The 17526-nt window shown below is 41.7% G+C and overlaps 1 protein-coding gene across 8 annotated transcripts in view; it reads left to right on the forward strand.

The window, feature by feature from the left end:
• FOXN3 (forkhead box N3) overlaps positions 1 to 17526 on the forward strand; it is a 206263-nt gene that overhangs the window by 87048 nt on the left and 101689 nt on the right. For all 8 annotated transcript variants that reach the window (XM_071426639.1, XM_071426641.1, XM_071426643.1 and 5 more), the window contains one exon: positions 17010 to 17146. In XM_071426639.1, the coding sequence (XP_071282740.1) occupies positions 17010 to 17146 (137 nt within the window). The remainder of the gene's footprint in view (positions 1 to 17009; positions 17147 to 17526) is intronic.

Raw genomic sequence — 17526 nt, forward strand, 5'->3', positions numbered from 1 at the left:
TTTGGAGAGAATGTTTGACAGGTTGAAGAACTGCTGCTGATGTATATGGAGCTACAATTATACTTAGGCTTTGGAAAGTACTGTGGGTCAAAAGATATTCAGTTCTGCAGGATATTCAGTTCTGCAGGAATTCCTTTCAAACATATATAAATACTTATAAATAAATTTACCTGGAAATAATGATATGATTCTTACATAATTCCACACTTCCTGAAGTACTTGACGACTAAGGGGCTGCACATTAATGGAATGATGGAACACTCTGAGTTAGAAGGGGTCATTGAGCCCAGCTCCTGGCCCTGCACAAGACACCCCAAGAATCACACTGTGTGCCTGAGAGTATTGTCCAGACACTTCTTGAACACTTCAGGCTGGTGCTGTGACCACTTCCCTGGGGAGCCTGTTCCAGTGTCCAGCCATCCTCTGGGTGAAAAATCTTTTTCTGATATAATGGTGTGAGTAGTTTGCTGACTTTCCTGCATAGCTGAAGTAACAAGGAATGCTTGTTGTGCATGGAAAGTGCAGGTTTTCAGTCTTCAATTGGGAGAGATGGGAAGTTGGAGAGTCAGGATGTGGCTGAGATGGCTGAGAGTTAGACAAATGCTGGCATTTGTACTGTTGCATGGTTTGCTTTGAAGGAGTAGGATGAACTTGTCCAGGATGTTTTTTCCTGTTTTGGCAATTAATGTAATGCATTTATTTTTATGTAATTGCTCAGTACACTAATTTATTTGTGTTTTCTCTCTCGTACTCTTCTTCTATACAAATGAAGGTTTTCCCCTTCAATGCTCAGGGTTAAATATACAGACCTTGCTTTTGTAAAAGAGTGTAGGTTTGGTTTACAATTTTATATTGATATGTAATACTTTCTAGACTTGTGGCTGCATGGCAGAGAAAGAGGAAAGACGCTATCACAGAGACAAATTGCACAGAAGATTTAGTCTGGTGATAGCTCCCAGCTCTTGAGGCAAACACAATTTTATTGTTTATGATGTGCCTTCCTTTTCTGCCTAAATTATTTTTTAATCTATCTGTATATGCATGTGTAAATACTATTTATACATAAAAAGCCTTCCTTACAGAATTACACTTCTTTTTAGATCATCCAAACACTTTTAAGGTAAAATGGGAGCAAAAATTGGGTTGTCAGATAGAGCTTTCTCTCTGCTTGTGTCTCTGTGCCAGGAAAACAAGATGTTGTCATAGTGGTACATCTTAAATCACAGAATATTCTGTGTTGGAAGGGGTGCACAAGTACCTTCAAGCCCAGCTCTTAGGTGGATGGCCCAGACAGGGATCAAACCTGCAGAATGGTATTATTAGTGGTACCATGTTCTAACTACCTGAGCTAATATCTGCAGTGTTTCCTTGGAAAGGTGTGTTGCCACAACTGCTTACCAGTTAGTCTAAGCAGATGACTCCAAATTAAGAGTCTTAACTAATCTGAACCATCTCTCTTGTTTTTTCTTAAACAAATCAGCATTTAAAATTAAGTAAAACACCTCCACTTTGTCTAATATTTTGTTGTTTCATGTTTTGCTAAAACACCTGTAATATTTCACTGCCTCTTGGGCAGTGCTGCATTTGTTTTGAGGAATAAAGTTCCTTGTTCTTGGCTTAGCAAGTGTGCTTTGATGTGTTATTTGCTGTTAGGTTTTAGAGCTGACTAATTTTGAATTTGGGAAAGCAGAAATGTAATTATGACCCTTTCCATTAAGAGATAAGGTTTTCAGTCATTCTTGTTTGAAAAAAAATAAAGTTTTAATTTAGAAAGCTTTGATTTTCATTTGTAGCAATGAAATTGTAGGAAAGGTTTTACTTTTTCATCCTTTTCTTCTGTGACTAGGAAAGTGTCTTCCTCCTGCCAGCTGAAATACTTGCATTATTTTAGTTTCAAAGTAAATTTGCTTACCACTATTTTAATTACCTTCTGCTCTTTCACCAGCACTCAAGTTGCACTCAGCCTCCAGCAGTATCTAGTGTGCTGAAAATGCATTTGGCTGGGTTGGACTGATGGGACAAGAGTCCATGCCTTAATTATGGTAGAGTTGTCCACTTGTGTGCCACATTATCTTGTTTTTATTCCCTTTGCTATTTATAAAACAGGGTTTGCAAAGTTGTTGGATTGGCACTTTGAATCTTTAATTTAGACACATATTTAAAAGGGGAAGAATTTGCCTCTTCAGTGAACTTGGCTTTTTTTTGTTTTGACTATATGTTGATTCCTCTTGAATCAGGTGAAAAATTGAAGCAGTTTTAGAGTGGTTTAAACAGCTTTTCAGTCCGTGCCATGTGTATCTTCGGACTTCCTGCAGTGTGTACCAAGACATGCTTTTGTTTGGAAAGGAAGGGAATTTTGCAATTGCTCAAATAAATTTTCTGTTTGTGTTACCTGGCTTTTAAGTTAGACCAAGTAATGTTATCATCTAAGGGTGTGTTTGTGTAATAATATGAATGGATATGATAAGAGTGGTGTGGGAGGCTATTTATACAGAGATTTGTATCTTAAAAATTATGAAATTGGTTTAAAAATCATGTTGTCATTTAAAACAATGAAGGGAGGAGCTGTGTGCTTTATTTTAGAGCCTTTAAGAACTTTTATAAGCTCTTTTATAGAAGCAAAGCTGGAAAAGTTTTTTCATTTGTCCCCCTGCCCCCTTCCATGATTTTGCATCATCTGATGACTTTTTAATAGAAACATCTAGAATACCAACATGCTAAAATGCTATGAATCAGCAACATTAAAGCCAGATTCTGGAGGTTGCAATAAAGCTATGATCTGTCAAGTTTCCTTCAAACTCTTCTGTTAGTGGTGTGTTTAGTATTGCCTGAGAAAGTCTTTTGCAAGAAAAACACAGTAATTACAGAAGTCCTTCACCATACAGTGCAGATGTCAGCACTGGTGGTCATTGGGTGCAGCTCTGAAGAGAGAGGGACCCTTTGGAGCAGCCAGCCCTTTTTATGGTTTGCTGCTTTGGAGCTGGGGTAGCTGGCTTCCTCTTGCAGGGGCAAGCAGTGGTGAGTTTTTACTGCACCAGCATCCACAAAGGCTGGTTACTGGTTTTCAGCAGGGTTTGGTACGTGATGCAGCTCTGAAAGGTAAGATGACTGCTGTTTAAGTGTTTCAGTATTGGTAGGATGAATAGAGTCAATATAAGGCATCCATTCCTTTTTGTTCAGCCTTTAGGTGGGGCCTTCAGCAGTTTGGACTTCATTTTCTAGCTATACATTTTTATCTGTAGGGGTATTTGTATGTTATTTTTGGCTGCTTTTCACCTTCAGCTGTTTAATTCCAATTGCTGTTTTTGTGGTCTCCCCCCTGACACATACACACCTTAGTTCTTTTTTTTTTCCTACCTGCATCATCTCTAAATGTAACTGGTCATAAGTGTCTGTCTGAGGAATGCAGGGACAAGTGCTTTCAGTGTCGTTGCACTGTACTGAAAGCACATTTGCATTTTGAAAAAGAAAAAAAATTGCAGCCCTTTTTGAAGCAGGATTTTCATTTCTACGCTGTATGCTATTTTTGGTGTGTCAGATATGAAGGCTTCCTGTGTGAAACTGATCAAGAAAAAGATCACAGGAGACCTGGAGCAGTGACTCAGGTCACAGCAGGCCTGGTTGCATGACACCTGTGTCATCAAAATAGCCTTGCCTTGGCATCCTTAAATGAGATCTTCTTTTCCCTTAGATGGTAGATCTGTTCAAAGGCATATTTGATCATGAATAATTTGGTGGAAAAGAGCTTTTTAACCTTCTGAGAATATCATATGTCTTCTCTTCCTTGTTACTTCTGAACTCCTCACATCATCATCTGATGTTGGGCAAGTTGTCGATTTTCATCACTGAAGTCTGCTCAGAAATTCTTTCTCCCCGTTTCCTTCCATTCCAAGCATGTTAAGTCAGATAAATTCATACACTGATGTTTAATCACTGATCACTTACCACTCTTGTGCAATATTGATCAGCAGCCCTTTTGTATGCAATGATCAGAATGAGTAATAGCTTCCTAGTAAACACCGAGGAGTCGGAGCTTGAAGGTGGTGACTTAGCCCCATGTAGAAGTTACACGGCTTTTTTCTAGAAGCTTCTAGACTCCATCCAATTTCTTTTCCCCTCCCCTACTCCAAACTCTGTTTCTTTCCTTGTTCTGTTCAAGCCAAGCATCAGTCCTTCTTTCTGTAGATGTTGTGTCTTTCAGCAAGAGCCCCAGTCCTCTTCTCAGGGCTGCTGGTGCTGCTGAGGTTGTCCAGTGTCTCATTTTTCTGAGGCGCCTGTCATTTCTTCTCCAGTACACTACAAACACTCACAGGCTTCCTGTTTCATGGGGGCGTCCTGTGAACATCGCACCTGAAAATGAGAAATGACGGCTTGGGAGATAATTCAGTTAAAAAGAAGCCAGGGAAAACCCAAATAGGCAGGGCTGTGGTGTGTAGGTTGAAAGCTGTTTTTTACCCCCTGCTTCCTCCCACTCTTTCCTTACTGGGTAAAAGACCTGGTCTGTGTCTGAACTTGCTATTCTGAATAACCTCTTATCTGCACACAGTGACTGATGCTCACATCCTGTTTGCTACCAGCTCAGAACGCCCTGAAGAGGGACATTTCTATTTCTGCTGGGTCTGTTTCAGTGAGTTTGTGGGCTGGCTGTCTGCTGCTGCCTCTGTCATAGGCCTTTTGATTCTCTCCTGAGAATTTGAGGAAACTCACTTTCTCTTTACTGTTTCTGTGAAATAGCAAAAATTATTGTGGGATTTGGAATGGCATCTGGAAAAATGAGGTAGACTTTTAAGCAGAGAAATAATTTATATTGAGCCAGAATTTGGTTAAGTATTTAGACTTTGATTAATGCTCTGCTAATGTAGAACTGGTATGCCCAGGAAATAACATGAATAAACCTGTGAATTCTATTCTTGCCAAGATGTAGGTTTTGATTAGGGACTTGCTAGCTTCCTTGGAAAAATTGTAGATTTAAGTACTCCTTTTTTCGCACACCAATGAGTTCAGATATTATTTCACTTATGTAATCACTTTGCTGTGTTTAATAATAAACTATCTGTGCAATTTCAAATCTGTTTTACTGATGATGGTGCTCAGGGAAACTGATTATCCACTCTAAAATACACTTTATTCAGTGGCTCATGCTACAGAAGTTTTCCATGACAAGCTTTGTTGTGTCTGCCACTTACAGTATTTTACCAATTGCAACCTCTGTGTAGCCATGCTTGCAAAAATGCAGTCACCTAAAAAACCCAATTCAAAAAAATCCTGTAGTTGTCTATTTTTGAGATGGCTGTGTGGAGATAAATATTATAGGGAGTGTTCTTACAGTTTTAATGAAGCTTACTGTGAATTAAACTTTAAAGACTAAGCAAGTCCGTCTTCTTGTTCTTTTTACAAGCCTTTAGCTCTGCAGCAAACTTAAAGTGGGAGACAATATATCTGAATGGCTCCCACAATGAAAAGTTCCTGCACTGTTCTTTTTAGCTTACTTCACCTTGAGGATGATTTGGATGAGACCTGATAATGTAGCTTTCTTTCTTACCTGTTCCTCCCTCCCTGACTTGGTGGTAAGGCTGCTCATCTCCTGGGGCTGGGCGCAGGTTCCCCAGCTGTGGCACGGTGGGGGCTGGTGCCCTGCACTTCCAGGGAGGGTGAGGGCACTGTGCTTGCTGCCAGGGTGGAAATGCTGTGTTTAACCCACGTGCCACAGTGGGGATGCCATGGCCCTGGCTATCTCTAGCCTTCCATGGGCTGGAGCTGGTGTGGGAAGAAGCTTTGTGCACTCACACTCTGCTGCCAGAGGAGACCAAAGGTACAGCTAGGACTGGGAGAGGATGCCTGTAGTGACCTGTGACACAGCAGTCAGTGGTGACAGGTAGGTGGCTTAGCAGCCTGCTCTCTGTCTCTGCTTGCATGTGTAATTTCCTGGCCATCTTGAGATTGAAGCCTCCTATGTTGGAAGGCTCCGGTGCACTTGAGGTGTGTTTTTGACTCTCCCTGGAAGACTTCTATGGCCAGCACTCGAGAAGATGCAGGAAGAGGTTATTGCCATAGGTGGTAGTGCTCTGACTCTGCAGATGGTCCCAGTGAGGGCTTGCTGCTCTCTGGCAGTGTGTAGGTTTCAGTGGTGTGCCTCTCAGGTGAGATTTCTTGCTCCGTTTGCATTACAGTAAAAATGAGATGCCAAATCCCAGCAGTTGAGGAAAGCCCTTTCCCGCAGGCACTGCAGTTCTAGTCTCACCAGGGTGCCCAGTGTCTAAGAGTGAGTGTGTGTACTGTAGCTGCTGGGTTTTGACCTCCCCACAGGAGCCTAGTTTGCTCCTAGAGCTAAACTGGTCTTTCCCTGGTTTGTCTTCATTGCAGAGCCATTGATCTTACTGCTTAATTTAGGAGGTATTTCTCCAGAGGCTTGTGGTGGTACCTGGTGTTTGAGTGGAAGGAGGATTTGTGTAGGCTGCTTGCAAAAATGCCAAGTCGTGGTGAAGTCCCTGGTTTTTTTTGAGTCCATGAGGTTTTGGGTTATAACATTTGGGCTGTTGAGGCTCCTGAAGCCGGGCCCTGCCCTGATAAGTTTATGCTGATTTGGGCTGTGTGAACGAGATGAAAACTTCACTGCAGTCACGAGTTGCTTCATTTTGGAGGATGTTTGCAGCATGGGGAGGTGTTTTGTTTTGCTTTCTGGGGTTTCATTCAGCCATGAGAGAGAGTAGGAGGAAAGAGGAAGATAGTAAAAAATAGGTATCTCTGCATCTAGCATAGAAATGGGACACAAACAGAGTGGAATGTGTATGTAAGTAGTCAAAGTAATGTGTGTGTTGATGGATGTGGGTAGCACTGAGGTCTCTGTTGCAGGAGGATGGTTGTTCCTCAGCATGTGCCTCTTGGAGGTGACAGGGATCTGTTGAGGCAGCTGAGTGGGGCTTGGGATGGAGCACAGCTTTGTTTCTGTAAATAACCCAGGAACACTTGGAAACCCCACATCCAGGGAACCTCTCAAATGATTTATCAAAGTGCCTGGTTTTTCTCCTCAATCGTGCAAACCAATATTAAACAGTAAGCAAGGAAAAATCGTACATTAAATAAACAGTTATGAGGGAAATGGTGCAAATCCATTAGCTTTTGTCAGGTCTTGCTTTTTTCTATTTTTATTTGTCACGGATAATGGATTTAGTACAACCTACTCCCTCTCACACGTTTCTGCTAGCTGTTAACCCCTTCCCCTGGAAATTCACTCACTGGCTTGTTTCATCATTAATACAGCAGTAAGCAAAAAGTGACCTGTAAACCTTTAGCACAGATATAAGTGTTGAATAATTTTTTTAATATCTGTTCTGTGAAGGGTTGTGTTTTAAAATTATCCCTAGGTTTTCATATATGATGTAACTATACATTTGTAAGAAAAGACAGTTTCCAGTTGTAGATAATATGAAGGGCATGGATAACCAGTGGGTATTTAAATGAGTGTACCTCTGATACAAAATTAGCCCACCCCACTAAATGGATTATTGGTCTGGAGTCAGGGGAGTTTTTTTCCTTTCTTGCCATGGTTTTTATAGGTGACCTTGAGGACTTCTTTTTATATTCTTTCATTTCTGCGTCTTCTCAATTTTCTTTTCAATAGTGTAGGGTTAATTACACTTTCCATGTATACACAGAAGTTCTATAGGCTGAAACAGCATTATTAATGCTACTTGCTGCCCAATCTCCCTCAAGTATGCCTGTGATGGCCAGTCAGGATGACAGGCTTGTCTTCTGGGCTCTCCTGTTTCCCAGCCCAGTCTCCCTGCTTCTGTTTGATCTTGCACTTCGTTCCTCCCTTGCAGTGTCTCAGCCTGTCTTCTTCAGCTCCTGGGCTTTGCCTAGCCTGGGGAGACTTTGGGCAACGTCTGGGGTTGCTAGGTACTGGCATGAAACAACATCAACTCTGTATAAGAGGCAAGCATTGTTTAGGGGCAGTTAATGACACTGCTTGCTTCAGCTGCTTGCAGGGTTACTGTGTGGCAGCCTAATAGCTTTATAGGGTGGTTCACATATAAACTCAACAAGGCGATATCTAACAAGCTGAATACGACTCTTGGAGGTGGGTGACATAGTGCAACACCTCCTGAGCCTGTTGGAGGAATTGTTTTATGATGAGAGCAGTGGGAAGCTAATGTGTAGGAGATCCACTGCTGGCTGTTAGCAGTCATTTTGTGTGAGCGTGCCTGTACCAGCGGAATGTGCTGGTGTGCTGGAGGAGCAGTGGACCAGCTGTGCCCATGGGCAGTGGGTTACTGTGACTGAAATAATGGTAGAGAATCATTCCAGACCTGGTGTTGACGTGCCCCTTGCAGGATCAGGAGCCTGGACTCTGGAGACATGCTTTGGGTTGGCAGTCTTGGCTGCAGCTCAGACTTGCTGAGTGTCTAGGCCATGCAATAGAAGACATTCCTAACTTCTCTGTTCACAGGAGGGAAAGTGCTGAGGAAAGAAACAGCTTAAAAGCCCATGAATGCCTTCATTTGTGTAAAACCCAAAAGCAGTCAGTCCCGTGCTGCTGTTTCTTTGCTCTGCCTGTGGCAGATAGACAAGGCCACAGGCTCTGTGCCTGTGACACAACTACTGGGGCTCCCTGCAGGTTTGCGGGGGAGTGGGCAGCCTTGGAAGGCACTGCTGCAGAGGGCAGGGCCTTTCACTCTTATAACACATACAAGCCCAGAGCTACAGAGCAAACTTCTGATATGTCTTGTGCTGGTGAGACTTGAGCTCCTTTAATATTGGAAGACCACTGGACAGTCAGTGTGTGTTTTGGTAGACACGTTATTGTGTTTCAGGATGTTGTGCTGCATCTTGCCTCTGGAATAGGTTGAGTATTTTTGACTATGGAATACCACAGCCTTCCTTTTCTCAGCTGTTACTTCTCAGTGCTGATCTGGCCTCTTTATTCCTTTATCATTGCTTATTTATATGCTTGGCTTCCTTTTTGTTTTATTTCATTTTGAGACAAAATAGTCCTTTTCCTCTCTAACCATACTTCCATTCTTAGGGAAGTAATATACCCACCCAACCTCTCCAGTCAGAAAGACAGTTCCCATTTTGTGACTGGAAGAACAGCAGAGATGTGGAGGTGGTTCATGTGGCTGTATCACTTGGGGAAGAACCAAACCACTTTCATAAAGTCAAATAAGAATAAAGGGTTGATGGCTGGGTTGGTGTCTGGAGTAGCTCACTGAGCAAGTGAGCTAAAATACCAACAGTTGAGTATGAAAACAAAGACTTGGACTTGCATGATTTGGAGTAATGGATGTTTTTACTTGGAGCAAAATAAGATTTTAAAAGCCCCAGCACAGAAATGCTGATGATTTTTTGATGCAACTGGCTTACTTGGGTTGAACACTGTACTCCAGCAAGCTTTCGAATCAAAACTTTAATTTCATGCATTAGATGAGCATATGTTTATGGTCATGTAATTGTGTTTTAGCTACTCTCTTCTTGTCACACTTCTTCACCTTTGTGCTTGAGCTCAGCTGTGACTGCTGCTTTACTGAGGAAAGGTTGAAAACATGCAGAAGTGTTTGTGAGGGTTTTGTTATGCTGCATGCAGATACTACTTCAGATTTACTTCAGCTTGGTGTCAAGCTCTCGCCTAACATTACCAAACTTTCCTTGGAAGAGCAGGGGAAATCTCTACTACTCTTAAGTTTGTAGGTCAGGGGATTTTTATGAAAATTAAAAGCTTAGTAAGCAGTTGTCACTGTCATTAAAATGCAGTCAAGGTGTATAGTGCAATTCTTTAAAGCTGGACATAGATGATTTCACTGGTCTGTGCTAGAAATGTTAAAAGAGAATGAAGAAAATCTGCCCTTAAACTGCATGAATAGTTATTTGTAATTTTTATGTAAGATTGCAGTGAATCTGAGGAATGCATTTTGTAATAATAGGAATCGCTGGCAGTGGCTTTGTTTTTCTTTCTTTCAGAATTCCTTCGCTGTTGTACTTCTTAATTAAAAAAAACAAACAAAAAACCCCAAAAAACCCAAACAAACAGACAAAAACCAAACCAAACAAAAAACCAAACAAAACCCCCAAAAAAATCCCAGAAAAAAAAAACCTAGCTGACCTCAGATGATAGAATGCTTTGTTTGTGTATTTCTGCAAATAAGTTCAATTGTTTATAAAAAGGAGTAACTAGAGAACCCCCAGACTCATATGCAAGGTGTAGGCAAGCTGTTAGAGAGGATAAAGTTTTAGTATTGTCTGTGACCACCCATAAAAAACTACTTAAAATGGGAGAATCTGTGTAGGACAGCAGAGCAAGCAACATTATGACTTTCTTGATAACTTGAAATACCAATGAGTAAAGCTAAGCAATGGAGTTTTAAACAGACCAGCAGACCAACTTAAGCATCTGATCTTAAATCTTCCTGAGTGCTTGCCAGGCAAATAGTTTAAAATTTGTTATGTAATATATTTTCCAAGTTTTGATACTAGTATGCTAATTCTGCCTCATGTAAATGAAGGAACTAGTTCTGAGTTGGTTTTGTTTTAGTAGTGATACCCTTCATTTGGAGGAGCATGATACTAACATGAGGGATGAGTAGCTGAACTAAAAAAGTAAGGTGAGTTCTTGTCAGCACTGTCTGCAAGTGAACGGCATAGAGCTGGCTTTGAGCAGTGTTCCTGGTCGCCTAGGTTCTCTCTCCTTGGATATTGAAAAACATCTCTGCCCATGCCATCATAGTGTTGATTCAACACAGCATCAGGGGTCACAACAGGCTTGCATTTTCTAGTCTTGGTGAATTTTGCTGTCATGAACCACTTCTTTCCCATAGTGCCAGCACAACGTTTGCAAACCTTCAAGGGTAGAGGTATATTTAGTGAAGTATGTGTAATCTGTGTTGTATTGTGGGATGGCTTTGAAGTCACTTGGCAGGTTTCTTTGCTTAGTACAGGAAAGTTATTTAAGCAAGTCATTCTCTCCTGAGGTGGATTTTAGAGTGATTATTGTGTTCTCTCAGTGCACTTCAGAGCTGAAGACAGGGTGTCATAAGGTGCAACTTGGAAAGTATTTTACTTGCCTTCTTTCTTCTCAATTGCTTCTCAATTTCCTCATGAAAATACCTCACATTTCTTGTTAAATATATTTTTTCATAGGATGAGAAAAGGGGAATTTGTATTTAGGAGGAATTCCTGATGATAGTTTGCTGTTCCTGGGAACCAGCCAGAAACTTGTTTTAGTCAGAGTTTCCAGAATTGCTCTGCCTTCTGTATGACTGCAGTGTCAGGTGGCGAGTGAAGTACCCTGCTCTTTTTATGGATAGACTCTTCCATCATGCCTTGTTCTCTTAGGTGCTTTTGCAGGTCCTTGCTTCCTGACAGCCTTGGGTGTGCTCTCACCACCCCCAGAGGCTTCCTGCACAGGTGTGAGCAGTCAACAGTGACAGCAGTGTCAGCAAGGTGCCTGATGGCTTTGTGCTGCTACATTAGATGTGGTGCAGTCATAGAAGTTGAGAAATATGCTTCTGCAATTCTGATCTAAAACAATTATCTTTTTCAGATTCTGGTCTTGGATGTAGTTACTCAAGCTGTTGTTTTAAATTCTGTGGTGAGATGTATAGTTCTATCCTACAATTCTTTTTGTTCCTGTAGAAGCCCTTCTGTGATCGTACTGAACAGCTGGACCTGTAGAAGCTGTTGGGCATTCTCATGGATAAGCAGAGTGGCAAATCTTTATGAAAGGTTTGCTTGAAGCCTGCCTGTTGCAACATATCTGGACACAATGAGCTCAGGATAAATATTTCTTTAAAGTAAGAACCTTTAATACCCAGTAATCTCTCTACTATTACTTGCAAAGAGATCACCTGTTGTAACAACAGTAGGTTTCATCCACAAGAGAAAACCTTTTGATGGTGAGTTACTGACAACAAAAGTTTCCTAATCATTGAAGAAGGTGATATTAATGATATTCACAGGTCCTGTGTTAACAACTGCAGCAACCTCCACTGGGTTAGGCAGGGACAGATGTCACAGTGACGTGACTTCAGTATTTGATAGCTTGGGGCTGCAGATGTTAGTTGCTAATACCCGTTTTTGAGTAATAGGAAATTTCTGCTTTTTCTCTTTGCTTTTATGGTTACTGAAGCCAATGTGACATACTTTTCAGATGGTGTACATCTGCACCCCTTCAGTCTGTGTAGCTGCCTGGTTCATAGCGCTGATCATTTTGGTTCAAGAAAGCCTAGCATGGCCACTCATCCCCTCCTGATCTGATAGTGGAGAAGTAAGTACCGATCTGCTCAGTGGGCAGCTGTTGTTTATGAGTAGCAAGGTCCTTAACTCAGAGCTGTGTTAAAATTCTCAGCCTGCTGGCAGAGTTTAGGTGTGTGAGCAGAGCTCTGGAGTCACTTGTGGGCATCTTGTTTTGGTTCCTCTCCTCCCAGCCTCCAGGCACCTGTGTTGGTGCCCAGGCTCTGGGTGTCCCTGGTTTCCCATGCACAGCCTGGCCTTTCCCTGAGGGCTGTCTGCCAGCCTTGCTGCCCAGCTCACCCCAGCCCCTGTACCCCTGCTCTGTGTCATACTGCTTTTGCCATTTGTCTTACAAGCTGCTTTCTGTCCAGCCAGAGTCCTGGTTTTCCTTTTTCAGTGTGCTGTTTCACAAGGTGCATCAGGGTGTCACCAGGGCTCCTGCTGCAGAAGGGAACAGTTCCCATAACCCTCCCTGTGTCCCCACATTCCTCCTCTGCTTTGCCACAGCTCTCTGGATGCTTGTCACACCCTTCATGTGAGCCAGCTTAATGAATGTAACTTATATCAAATTGTGTGAGAAAAACAGTTTTCTTTGAGGAAAATGACTGAAATGGGCTTATGGAAGAAGGCCCAGGCACATGCAAGGCATCACAGAGGAAAAAAAAAATCTCCCTTTTGGCAGATTTCCCTTAAGGTTCTGTTCCCTTGGGGACCATCTTGGTGGTGATGCTGCTGCAAGAGATATGGGTACCTGGGGCTGCTCCTCCAGGCAGATTCAAAGTGAAGATGTTACCAGAGCTTCAGAAGGGAAAATTTGGAAATGCCAACATCTCCCTGAGCCCGTGCTTTGTGGTTTCTGTATCTGCTTTCTTCCCAAAGCTTTGTTTTGGCCAGACTTGTTTTTATGGCAGTGAAAAGAACAGCTCTGTGAAAAAGGTTGTGTTCCTAACACATTTCAAGTCCGTGCTAAAATAACCAGGGAACAAAATTCTTCAAATAAACACTATCTGGAATTTTTATGTAGATGGATGTAGCCCCTGCAGTACCAAAATCTGACCATGCAAACCCAATACAATGGGTTGTGTACTTTTTCCCAGCCACTGGTCTCAGAAAGAGCTCAACACACGGTTCTTTTAATTGAGCTTTGGGCAGGCAGTAGCTGATGTGTGAAGCCAGGTAGTTGTGAGGTATATGCTGGCAAAACCTTGACAATGAGGAGTTTTACTAGTGGATAATGCTATTAATTCCCAACTATAGCAATTGAAAGTGCTGACAAGCAGGATTTTAATTATTTTAAAATTTCAATGCTACTAAAAATTGACCAAACATAATATTAATAGGTTGTGTAAAGTTGTATTTAAAAACTTCTATGTGCAGTCCATTGGAAGGAAAAACAAGTGAACACTGAGTGTATAATGTACCTTTCTTTTCATGGCAATGCACTGACTTTAGTTGCTGGGAGGGAATCAGAATTGGATGTTTGATTTATGAGAGAGCAAATTTGTTAACAAATTGCGAGTTAGTACACAGTATTGTGCACAATCTACATGTATTTGTTAAGTGATGTTAAAAGGAGTAGCAATTTCTCCATGTGAAAAATAACCAGGATTGTTTTTAAACAAAGTATTCAATCAGACTTTCGCTGGGTAACTCTGTATGTTTCTCTCTCTCCCCATTAGCACCTCTGAAGTAGTTTACCCTCAAGTATAGTTTACCCTTGGACCACATGAAGAGGACTTGTAATAACATTCCCCAGTTTTTAATCACCTTAACCAGGAATCAGTGCAGAAGCTGCAACCTGTGTTCGGCAGGAGGGAGGTGGCTGTGCCTGGCCCTGGGAGGAGGTGGCATGTGGGGCTGAGGATATCAGGGGGCTGTTATCCACTCCTCAGTCACTTGTTGCCTGGGAGACAAATGTAATCCAGAGATTTTTTTTTGACCCTTCCTTGCTGGTTTTTGATTGGAGTCACTATTGACTTTTGGCTTGGAGGAGGTAGTGAAGCAGCACGCCAAGTGTCATAAGATGGAAATTAATCACTAGCGACGGGTCTGAGCTCCAGTGATTTCCTTTCCCTGTGATTGCTCTGTACATGGGAAGACTAATGACACATCTGAACAGACAGTTAACAAAGCTCTTCACACCTCCTAACAGTCAAGAAGGTTTCTCAACCAGATGTCACTTCAGTTTTCCTTTTTATTCATGCTCTGTTATGTGATTGTGGAAAAACAAAAGTAACTGTCTTAAAAGAGAACATTGCAAAGTTGGCAAGCTTTGCCTTAAATTACATTTGTTTTTGCTAGTAAATTATAAGTCAGTTCAGTTGCAGTGAAAATATAGCAAATCTGCCTTCCCAGTGGTTTTTTTACCGAGGAGTGTACTTCTCAATATTTTTTGTCAGAGTTCCTGTTTTTCAGTGAGATTATTTCTGGCTTTTGCAAGAATATGGGCAAACCACACAAACTTATCTTAACAGTGATGAAAGGTTTTGAAGTCACTCTTCAGTAGTAACTTCATATTGTAAGGCCCTCAGCTTAAACTAACTGATGGGTTTTGGGGAGTAATATCTTCCAGGTAGATGACAAGGCTGTCTTAGAAGTAAATGAAAAAACAGAGAAGTTTGGAAACAATATGTTGTGTTCCAGTAAGTACAAATAAGGTAGATGGTATTTAAGTGTAGCTTTTTTTATAAGCTTATCCCATGCTGTAAGAAGTAAGGAATCCAGCAAAGGTTTTCTCCTGAAAAATTTTCCTAGTTTTGCTCATTGCTTGCTTAAAAGGAAATTTTATGTTCTTAGTCTAGGTCTTGGATAGAGTGTGGAAGTGGAATTTGGGATGTTTGAATTCTATTTTTGACTCTGTCCTTTGCCTAAGAATCACTTACTGGCCTTGTCATGTGTCTGGCTCATTGTCCCATATTTTAGGAGGGCTAAGTGTAACAATCTCCTCCTTGCAGACTGGTGTGAGGACTGTGGTGCACAGCTTCCTCAGCTGACAGTAGCACAGGATCTCTCAGCTGCTGACTGTAGTGCTTTGCTTAAATCAGAGCCACAGAGGCTTGCTGGCTTCTCTCTACCCCTTTAGTTTTGGGCTTTTTTCACCATATCAGGACCTTGCTTCATTTCAAGTGCTGGAAGAGATCTCCCCTTAGACTCTCTGTGGCCTCCTAGTAGGGCACTTTTGGGCAGTAAAAGGATGGATGGGCTTGAACCCTGCAAGCCATCCTGAAGAGTCTTGACCCCATGCTCCTGTTCCACCAGAGCAGCATGCAGCCCTGCTTCTTTCTGACAGAAGACTGTCACAGCTCCTGTGGGTTGTGCTGGCTGCTCTCCTTTTCCTTCAAGCCAAGTCTCACATGGTGCTGGAAACTTTCTAGGTGCACACACAGCCATCCAGGGACATTGCAGAAGACTTTTGTTGTTCATTTATTTTTGGGGAGGAGAACTTGGTGCACATTTGCTCTCTGTAAGCACTTTGCATGTTGCACTGTGTATCCTAAAGCTGTCCATGGGGCAGAGGAGCACTTAGAAAGTGGTAGGGCAAAGATACAAGTTTTCAAAAGGAAACAGGTGGCTAGTTTTGGTCTTCTATACGGTTTAAGAAAATAATGTCCTTCTTCTGATGTGATTCTGTGTGCGTGTCTGTGTGTGCTTGTTCTTTAACTGAGAGCTTTGTTTCACTGATAGAAGTTGAAGCAGAGGAAAGGCATGGTCCTGGGTTGAAAAGCAGCTAGAGGCAGTAATACAGCCTCCCCCACCTGTTCCAGAAACCATCAACATTTACCAAAAAATCTTAGCATAATGCCTTGAATGCCTGTCAGTTGAGTTCAGTCAACAGTTAGGATTTGTGTTTGCTTTTGTGTATGATCAAGCACAGCAACACTGCTCCTGAACTATCATTCCATATGCTTTCATAGTGAAGCTGAGGCAAAGTTTTCATATTTGTTTGAGAACTCACACAAAACAATCCAAAATCCTCAGCTTGACCTCTGATGGGATTGAGACAAGAAATGAAATTGCACTGCTTGTAACTGCAGAATAAACACTGAATTTAGTGTAATCTTTACTTTACAGATTAACTGCTGGTGTTGTTCCTTGAGTCCAGAAAGGGTAATTACAGTAACCGTTGTTTTAGCTGATCACAATTTCACAACACACTTAAATGGTTATACTCTGATTATACTGTGGGCTTTTTTTTTTTTTTAGTATTAGTTCGTTGGTTTGTTTGGGGTTTTTTTGGTATTTTTTTTCCCCTCTGGGGAGAAAAGATGATTAATTTCCTCTTGTAGTATAATGGTATTGATGTCATGTGGGTTGGAGGATTAAGTCCTTATATTTTTAAAACAGTTGCTAGGGTGTTTAACCCTCTCCTTTTTAGCCTTGTTTCTGTTTGTATAACAGCAAAAGGAAAAGAAAACTACTTCAAAAAACAAGATACTTCTTTTCAAAGTTTCTGTTTAACGGTTAACTGTAGCTTCTTATTTTTCCAATATGAGGTGATTGGAAAATTGCCAGATATTATTAAATCCTATTAACTAGTAACAAGAGAGAGGGGGAGAAAGAGCAACCAAACATTCATTCTTTTTTTCCCTCAGAATTGTGATTTAAATCATATAGTCATAATACATTATTAATGGGGCAATAATCTCTGGCAAGCAAGTTATATTCGCTTCTGTCAGACAAAAAACCCAAACCCACTGCTTTTCCTGACAAAAACTGCTAAATAAATACGGCTGTGCCATTAGATCAAATATTTGATTTTTTTAAAAATTTTTTTCTCTTTGCAGAGTATTGGAAAGGGGTCCTTGTGGTGTATAGACCCAGAATATAGACAAAATCTTATTCAGGCTTTGAAAAAGACACCCTATCACCCATATTCGCATGTGTTCAATACACCTCCCACATCTCCTCAGGCATATCAAAGGTAAGAACTAGATGCATTTTACAATTCTAAATGTTTTCCTGCCGTGTTGGGTATGATTCTTTGGTAAGACACCAAATGTAATCAAGGGATACAGTTTGGAATGTGCGAGTGTGGAAAGCCCCGGAGCGCGGGTCTGGCCTGGCCTTTTCCACTGTGTCCAGGGCACCTTTTACCTGTGCATGGCCCTGCTGGCATCAGCGTTCCTGAGCAGAGCCTGCAGGCTTCCTGCAACAGCCCTTTGGCAGAGGAGCGCCTGAAATAAAAATGCAGATGAGCAAATGGAGAGCTCTGAAGTGCCCACTTATCCCTTTTGGTGAAGGCACGATTCCCTCCCTCGCTCAGAGGAGATGGGCTCATTCTTCTCTTGGGAGAGCTGAGGG

This window comes from Agelaius tricolor, unplaced genomic scaffold (genome assembly GCF_023055355.1).
Source record: "Agelaius tricolor isolate 1412-34295 unplaced genomic scaffold, bAgeTri1.0.p SCAF_5, whole genome shotgun sequence".
Classification (NCBI taxonomy): Eukaryota; Metazoa; Chordata; class Aves; order Passeriformes; family Icteridae; genus Agelaius; species Agelaius tricolor.